The sequence below is a fragment of the Synchiropus splendidus genome, chromosome 9, assembly GCF_027744825.2.
Source record: "Synchiropus splendidus isolate RoL2022-P1 chromosome 9, RoL_Sspl_1.0, whole genome shotgun sequence".
Classification (NCBI taxonomy): domain Eukaryota; kingdom Metazoa; phylum Chordata; class Actinopteri; order Syngnathiformes; family Callionymidae; genus Synchiropus; species Synchiropus splendidus.
Window position 1 is genome coordinate 24,510,719 of NC_071342.1, and position 8,598 is coordinate 24,519,316.

Below are 8,598 nucleotides of genomic sequence, written 5' to 3' on the forward strand. Positions count from 1 at the left end.
AGAGGCATGAAGGAAATGATCAGTGTCGTGTCGACATCATACTCTGATTGGATCATATCACATTTAGTTGAGCTGCACACAAATCGACTGAAATCAAGATTCAGTTTGAGAAAGTGTGGCAGTGTTTCCATTTGTATAATTTTGTCCATTTCAATCTGCACCATGGAAGCCTACGAACAATAGCCCAAACAAGACCGAGTCTCCACCTTCCTCTCAGACGACGAAGTTCACAACTGGTTTTAAAAGCAGACATACGTGTCAGATTAATCTTAATGTCCCACCCATGGTCTTGCATATTCATATAAATATAATATGACTGGCGCTCCCTCTGAATTTATTGGTTTTCCTCCTCTGCAAATTAGGGGGGCTCCAATTGATGAATATTTTAGCACATGTGCACTCTGTGGGACATTTATCATCAGCTTCGCTATTATAAACAGAATAAATGAGCAGTCTGCGGATGTGCGGCTAACACACACACACACAAACACACGGTTCAGCATTTCTTTACGGACCATTCTACATCTTTAAAACGACATTCCCTTTGCCCTTCACATAGCAACTTCATTCAGTTCACAAGAACTGCAGTTAAGCAGTTTTTTTTTCCATCCAATACCAAAAGAGAAAGGTCCTGCACTGTCATATTTGGACCTTAAGGAGCGGCAGCTGCAAACCTCTGCTGGATCTATGTTAAGCACAGCCCTCGGGGGGTCGAGACAGAGGTTAATTGAATATACTAAAATTATGTTATTTCATTACAGATGTCAAGGTTTTGGAGGTTAGCCTAATGAAAATGGTGATTTGTTCAGAGTGAAAGGTGCTGATTGTTTAAAATATCCATCTCCTTCCCTGCAGCTTTGATTGTCTTTCCTTGGCTCAAAGGTTTTTCACAGTTTTTCGTGAAAAACTGAAGCCATAAGTAGAGCAAAGAGAAACATGGATAGGTCAAGACATGTAAAGGTGTCAAACTAGACGGGAGTGAGGAGCGCGATGGACTGCCAAGTGTCTGCTCCGGAGGACTGAGGCTTGAAAGTGCAGGTTTGAAGACTGCCACAACAGCCGAAGTAAACGGCTGAAGGAAAACGTTGCATGAAGGAGCACTCAAAGGCTGACACACTGCTTTCAATGTAAACTCTGCTTCTTCCTGGCATGCACAAACACACGATGAGAAATTTGCTGCAATTGTTGTGTATTACTTAATGCAACTGCATGGGTAAAGGCAAGTTCATCAGTCTGTTAGTCAAGGCCCCATTTTAGTTGCAGCTGTTTTTGTAAGGAATGCACTTCAGACAGGGCATAGTTGAGGAAGGGGAGGTCATTCAACATCAGGTGGGAAAAAGTTGCCATTGAAGGCAAAGGTTAGAGGTCATAGCAAACTCCAAGCATGAGACACACTTCATTACTCACTTCTCCTGCTTCACACTCACCAACACTTGCAGACAGCACCTTTTGTTCCTTTTTTGATTACAGTGGTCACACCAATCCATATCAAAACTCACCATGGTCAACAGTTGAGAGAGCAGCTCTGACATGAAGACAAGAAGCTCAGTTGGAAAAGATCAAGATGAAGATACTGAGTTGTCACTGGGAGTGAATAGGAAGGACAAGCTGAAAATAAAGGGTTTGAGAGGGACATCTCATGTGCAAGTTTGGAGGCAAAGACAGTTTGAACACGTGGAGAGGAGAGACTGTATGGATGTTGGAGATGAAGGAAGACAGCCACTGAGGTCAAGGAGGAGGGCCAGTGTGACCAGGGAGGAAGATTCAGCTAGGTCAAGGTGAAGGATGCTGACTAGCATCAGCAACCCCTGAAAAAAATGAGAAATGGGAGGAGAAGAAGGACAAAGCTCCGAGCTTAAATCAACTGTCTAGCTTCCACTCCTCTATTCTGTTCCTCGTGATGGTTCTACTTATGGCCTTGAGCTAGCTGAAAAACCCCTTAGCACTTTCACTTCATGCCACGCAACTGAGCAGCTTCTGGGTGTCTGTCACTAGCTCGGCCAAGCCACCACCAGCTGGAAGTGCTGTTAAGATGTGACGCGGAGTCGGGCCTTGTTTCCAAACGCTTTGATTCACAGTTGCACCCGTCGGCAAACACTGTGAAACGGGTGGAATCTCAGCCTGGTGAAGCTGGCACAGACTGCTGGCATCCTGGTTCCTCTCCACTTCAGAGAGCTGCGCCACATGCTAACCGTCATGCGCGAGACACTTGCACGCCCACAGGCTGGCGGGAGAAGCGGTGGTGTGGAGGAGGACTGGAGTGCGCAGTCACAGGCTCTTTTATGGACGTGGATATGGTCCACCACGACACCCCAGCAGAGGTGATTATTATTCATGCCAAAACTATCCACAGAGGAGCCTCATATTCCCGTTCAGTAACCTGGCATCTGCCCAGCGTCACACATTGACAGGAGCCACACATGATGAGATCCCCTCCCAACACAACACCACCACAAACACCTCACTGTTGTCTGCGCCGGGTCGATCCCTTGGCATCCCGCTCCGACTTCATAAACACTAGCAGCTGCTTGGGCAATTAGCCATTAGCTCTTTACTTTTACTATAATACCCAGTCCACCCAAATCTCCACAATTAGAGGCTTAATTGCTTCTTAACAACCCAGGCGTAACCAATAAAGGGAAGACAGCAGCGGCTTCTCTGGAGCACTGAGAGTTTCAGCCAGAATAAACCGATCTTCTCACTTTCCACGGCAGCAGTGCTAGTGAAAAGCACAGCGCAGGGAAAATACAAACTACTGGAGACAACAACAAAAAAATACCTTCACCATTCCGCGTTTTTGGACAGAGTGAAACTTTTCTATCTGATGGACCAAATAACTTCTACATAACAGCTAAGGATTTTTTTTGGACAATATTTATAATAATATAATAATAAAACAAAGAAAATTATGTCAACAGTTTTAATATTATTCTCTTATATTATTTGCAATAGCGTATTCATCTATGTATTTCCTAAAAATAAAAGTAAGTTAAGTCACGGAACAAAGAAATATTGCATGTCATTTAATGTCAGAAAACGTGAAAGTCTGAAGTAGATGCTGTGGTCTAAGACAGTAGTGAGAATATCTTTTTTATTTAAATTGTACTAAAAAAACAAAAAAAAAAGAGGTTTCTAACACTGTACTGCTGGTGTAAGGTTTATTTATCGATTATACAGCACGGGGAATATTAAAAAAATCATAAAACACATCAAATATTGTGAACAAATAATTACCAATTATTTAAAAATGTAATTGTCATTTCTGGTGTTAATATAACTACAAGTTAAACTAATAATTACAAAGATTGTTTATAAAAAGGTACAGTATATTAATATCAAACACAATATAATTGAAATTTATTGACTGATAAGCTACTTTACACTGATCCTACCAAATGAGTCCATTGATTCCTTTACATAGACCCACACATGAAAACCTACGGAAGTATACAAGCACCATCTAGTGCTTTATAGTGGAAATTGCTTTAATACAGTTCAACTATCTCAGTGGACTGACGGTTTCTCATTACACTCCTGGAGATTTTTACCCGACTTTGTGAAAGGACGTGAATGCAGCGGGAGCCAGATGATTCTGAAAACACTTCAGTAATATATGTTGATGTAAAATATTGGACCATACACTCTATGTTAGGTAGGTAACTTTGTTGTGTTATTGTCTGTGACTGCACAACAGCAACTGACTGCACCCATAGTTGATATAAAATACATACTCCTAGTTTATGCCTGCATCTGCATGAATCAAACTCACAACTTGTGTAGTGTGTCGTAATGCTGTCAAAATAGATTCACATCTATGTGACACGTTTAATATACGCTCCTCCTCATACTGGTGGGATGATGAAACGCGCAGGAGTTTAAACACACTTCCCTCTAAATCATCTGACATGTCACAAACCTGGTTTAACCCGAATCATCATTCATTCCGTACACATGTGCGAAAGCCACATTTCTAAGGGTTCACGATGGAAAATGCCAAATATAGTCTTAGGGAGTTACATTTTGCAGGTCGAGTCCAAACTCTGACTCATTTTGAGATGAAACGGAGCACCAAAATAGGAAGTCAAGAAGGTTTGAACATTCCAACAAGTGGCTTTTACAGACGGAGCAGAGACAGACACACATAGTTTTTCAGGTTCTGAGGATAAAATCTGAGATGTACGACTCACTTAATCATTTTAATGACTTTGAAAAACAAAACAATACGTACGAAGTCGTAAGACTAGACGTAGACGTAGAATTTGATCAGTAAGAGTAATACTCCACAGATGTCCCCATTTTACCAAGAGTTGTAATGCTGTAAAAGTGGGCGAGAGCAAAGCAGCGGGTATTTCCTTCAGATTCCTGTAAGATCCTCGGAACTCTAGTTTCACATGAGTCAGACTAAGCTAATGACTCGTGCAGTAGTTGACACGCACTAGTGAACACCAAATATAATAAAAATCTATATAAATTGTTGCAAACACTTGCATAGCGTTAAATGGTGTTTTGAAGCCGTTTGCTCAAAAGTCGGTTCCCTGTGCTCAGAGAAATGGTGGCAACATTTCCATGTTTTAGGTCACATCGCCTCAGCCATTTCTCCTCTTACTGTTGGTGTTAAGAGAACGATGACATCACAACTAGTCCACTCATGATTAGTAGCAGATTATAGTCCATAGTCAATAGTATGTCTCGTTCAGGAAAATAACTTGTGTTTTGACTGTTGGGACGTAGTGTCAGGGTGACTTGAAAATGTTTAAATCTATACGGCTATATTTATTATGGGAAAAAAAAACTTGAAAGTGAAGGTGAAAAATCCATGTTGATGTAGTGGAGAATAATTTCACTAACAAGGCGTGGTGGTGGAACTGGGTTCTACATGGGATTGGGGCATCCTCATGTAGCAATAAAGGTGAGTTTGGACTTGATGCACATGACAGACAGCAACATGGTCGAGTCTGCTTTGAATCACAAGCTAAATTGCTACTATCTCCCAACAAAATCACACCTTTGACCCAAATGCCAAACACACACATGACCTACCTGAAGCTGTGAGGTGGTCCTTTTTCCACCACTCCACCTGCAACGACATTTACAGCCGCTCAACTTGTTCTTAAACGACGGTAAACGACAGGAAAGGGTGACAGTGAACGTGACGCCTCCTCTTCCGCCCACGCTAATGTGCGGTAAAAGAGCTCATTTAGCTCATTAAACTGGTTCTGAGCTGATAAATGGATATTCCCTATGCCTATACGAGATTATCCTGAACTACTATAGCACTGTATTTTGGTGGAACGTCTTCCCAAAATGTTTTTGACACGTTAAAACCAGGGATTTATACTTACGTTGCTTGGAAAGCGACTGCAGAATAGCTCTTCTCGGCTTCCGTAGTTGGTGACGTCAGTAGAGAACATGGCGGCAGATTTGGAATGCAAACACACACTGCCATGATCGAACGATTTAAAACCTCAAAACGGTGACGACCTGTCGTGGTGCTGGTGATGTAAACGCTTCGTGGGGTTGTAGACATGTCCGATGAAGCGTTTGTTAGGAATGGAAGTTTCACGACTCTGTGGCGGAACTTCACCAGTGTTTGCGATAACAACAACAACAACAACACAACAGCGGGCAGAATGAGAAGTGAGACACGGACTCCAGACAGGCGGAAAGGTGAGCGCGTGATTCGTGTGGACACGTTCGAGTAAAGCGGTGTTTGAGAACCACTTCAGTCACTGCGGTAGATGTGTTTTCGCACAGTGCAGTCAAAAGTCAACATGCTGTTTTATTCATCTAATAATATGTCAAGTTTTTGGTATTTATTTGAATTACACGGTGCTTGAACTTTAAACTCAATCACCAGGTTTTTCTTCACTAGAATGACTGGACAGTCATTTAGAGTCAAACATCCCGTGAAAAAAATTGATTGTTTTTTCCAGACCTGCAGAGTCCTCAACGTCGAGACTACTGCAAATATGCTGGACTGAATTATGGAGACTCTCCAAGTGATGTGGAGCCTACACAGGACATCATCTGGGATGCTACGTCGCCGACTCACTCAGGTAAACGTATATATACGAAGGTTTGTGAAAACGTGAAATGCTTTATTGGACTCTTTTGTTGAGTTTATCTCTACCCGTCTTGCTTTTAGCTAAATCCTTGCGGGCCAACAGAGTTGTCGAGGTAGCGGACATCGTCAACCGCATTGCACCGACGGTCAGTGACTGGCTTTGATATGGCCTCTCTGATCAGCAACTTTATATAGTGTGTTGTCACATTGGAAGTGTTGTGTGTGGCAGGATGTGAAGCCGAAAGGCGACTCTCCACTCCTGCAGTGGATCGGTGACAGTGCTATTCCATGCACTCCCGAGGTTCAAAAGCCAAGAAGCAGGAAGAAGTCCTCACGGTCTGTTTGATCTTTGTTTTCTTTTTTAGAATTAAGCCGCCCACAGACTGGAGAAACACAGCCGGGATGCCATTAACTAATCTGGCCTACTACCTACCCTGAACTACTTATTCTTTCACGACAGTCTCAATTTAAAAATAGGTTTGGGTCACGTCTGACGTTTACCAAGTGGCATGTCGCCACGCTACTGTCCTTCGCAGCTGCACCAGCTTGACTACTAGAAACTAGAGATGCTCTGATCAGGACTTTTGCCACCACCAATCATGCTGATGTCGGCCGATCATGATCGGAGCGTCCCTACTTGAAACATTTTGTTATTTTATCAGGACATGTGAAACGAATTGATATTTTCAGCGTTTAACACAGACATGCCTCCATTTTTCCCTCTCCCAGACAGAGCAGTGTGGACCTTATGGTCCTGGCCCGACAGTTTGACCAGAACATGCAACAGGAAATCCACACCTCAGAGCAGCAGAACCTGACCAACTTGGAGCTGGTGAGGAGCTGTCACGGCCGAGCAGCTGACGGCACGCCGACTCTCCAGTGTTCGTCAGCCTCTGATAAGACGGAGGCAGAGTTGCATGCGCTCTTCGATTGCTCCGCACAGTGCGACCATTTGAGTCAGGGCACATCCACATCAGGCTACTCTCAGGAAGTGAGAAAACAACCGGTGGAAAAGTCAAATTCCGAATCACATCCTGCTCAGGATGGAGCACTGCAGAACTATGATGACGACTGGGAGAATGACGACATACTCAACGACTCTTTTGTTCTGGAGATGACGCAGGATCCAGAGAAACACTACACCAAGCTGAAAGACCCTGCACACTCTCATCTCCAAGATTCTGAGTCAGAACTGAGCCTTCAGGAACTTTGCCCCAAAACCAGGACAAGCACGCGGAGCACCTTCAGGTTACAGTCCAACCCAGACTTCCAGCATGCTGTCAAGAATCAGAACTCCACTCACGGACCAAGCTCAGCTGCAGGACGGACCAAGAGTGACAAGCAACCTGCTGCTGGATCTGATGTTCTGGACAGTGTGTGGGACGACGATGACAAGCTGCTTTGTCAGGCGTGTGACAGTGTGGAGCAGAACATTCAGCCTCAGCAGCAAAAACCAGCCAACTTTAAAACCACCCCTCCTTTACCAATCGACAGGCCAAACACTGCCAGAGCAACACCTTTTGTCCGGTCCAACTCCTACCCTGAGACTCACTGTGACACCATAAGCTTCCAGGGATGGGACGCCCCCATGAGAGGAGCTGGCCCGAGCAGCACCATGTCTCAAAGTCTCCCTGCCGCTCAGTGCGATGCCACCTTCATCCAGCAAGGATGCTCTCCTGGAAGCTACAGGCTCGTTGACCTTGGAGGGAAGCTACATGAAGTGACAACCAGACCGACTCTCAACGCCAAACCACATTCGTTCAAGAGGAATCTCTCAGACTCGGCCGTGAGTGGCAACAAAGGTGGGTACCAGCTCTTGTGAACAAAGTGTCACAGAAATGATGGTCGAGCAAGGAAGTACTTCAACATCTCTTCTCTTCCAGTGTTCATTACGAGCCAGAGAGGAGAGTGTTCTGCTGCTGAGATCGAGAAGAAGAAGCAGGATGCTCAGGCCCGGAGGAGGCTGCGGATGCAGAACCACACAAAACCATAAATGGAGAGCTTTTCTGAAGGGATGTTTGCTGCTATGAGTGAGATGTGTTGGGAAGAATTTCATTTAAAATCATCCTTTGAAGACTCTGGGTCAGGTACTGTCCAAATGTTTCAACACATTTTAATAATTCCCCAGTCTACATCATCATACGGAGAAAGAAGTTTTTAGCATCCAGACTTCAGCTGCTGTTCACGTAGAAAGTTCGTCAATCAGCAACCTCGTGTCTGAGTCGCGTCCTTGGAAACGTCGTGCCTTTCTTTTCATCTGTGCCTGCTGCTTCTGTGACCATTGCTGTTTCAGTGTTACTGTCTGCCGTCAGACAAGGGAATAAAAGAACATGAGAAACTGTGTGAGGTGCGTTTTGTCCTTCACTGTTGAACCAGCTGCGTCATCTAGAGAAGCAAGATGGAAACGTTGGTGCTGAGACCCATACACAACTAGGGCAGCACTCTGACAGTGCAGACCTCCGCCAAGCAGCTTCAGACCACCCCCAACACACCTCCCAACTGATTGCCGGGATCACACCAGGCACCTACAGATC

General features: G+C 44.4%; 1 protein-coding gene across 1 annotated transcript; it reads left to right on the forward strand.

The window, feature by feature from the left end:
* Window positions 1-5,408: 5,408 nt before the first annotated feature.
* Window positions 5,409-8,393, forward strand: LOC128765081 (uncharacterized). The gene is made up of 6 exons (XM_053875499.1): window positions 5,409-5,667; window positions 5,934-6,056; window positions 6,146-6,210; window positions 6,294-6,400; window positions 6,794-7,866; window positions 7,948-8,393. Exons 1-6 carry the CDS (start codon window positions 5,526-5,528, stop codon window positions 8,055-8,057), a joined length of 1,620 nt encoding a protein of 539 aa, XP_053731474.1. The 5' UTR covers window positions 5,409-5,525; the 3' UTR covers window positions 8,058-8,393.
* Window positions 8,394-8,598: the final 205 nt, after the last annotated feature.

What these genes read in the sequence shown, in the direction of transcription:
- LOC128765081 (XM_053875499.1), top strand. Translation starts at nt 5,526, where the DNA reads ATGTCCGATGAAGCGTTTGTTAGGAATGGAAGTTTCACGACTCTGTGG. An exon ending in TCAACCGCATTGCACCGACG is followed by an intron (nt 6,211 to 6,293) that starts GTCAGTGACTGG and finishes TGTGTGTGGCAG; the next exon opens with GATGTGAAGCCGAAAGGCGA. An exon ending in GGCCGTGAGTGGCAACAAAG is followed by an intron (nt 7,867 to 7,947) that starts GTGGGTACCAGC and finishes CTTCTCTTCCAG; the next exon opens with TGTTCATTACGAGCCAGAGA.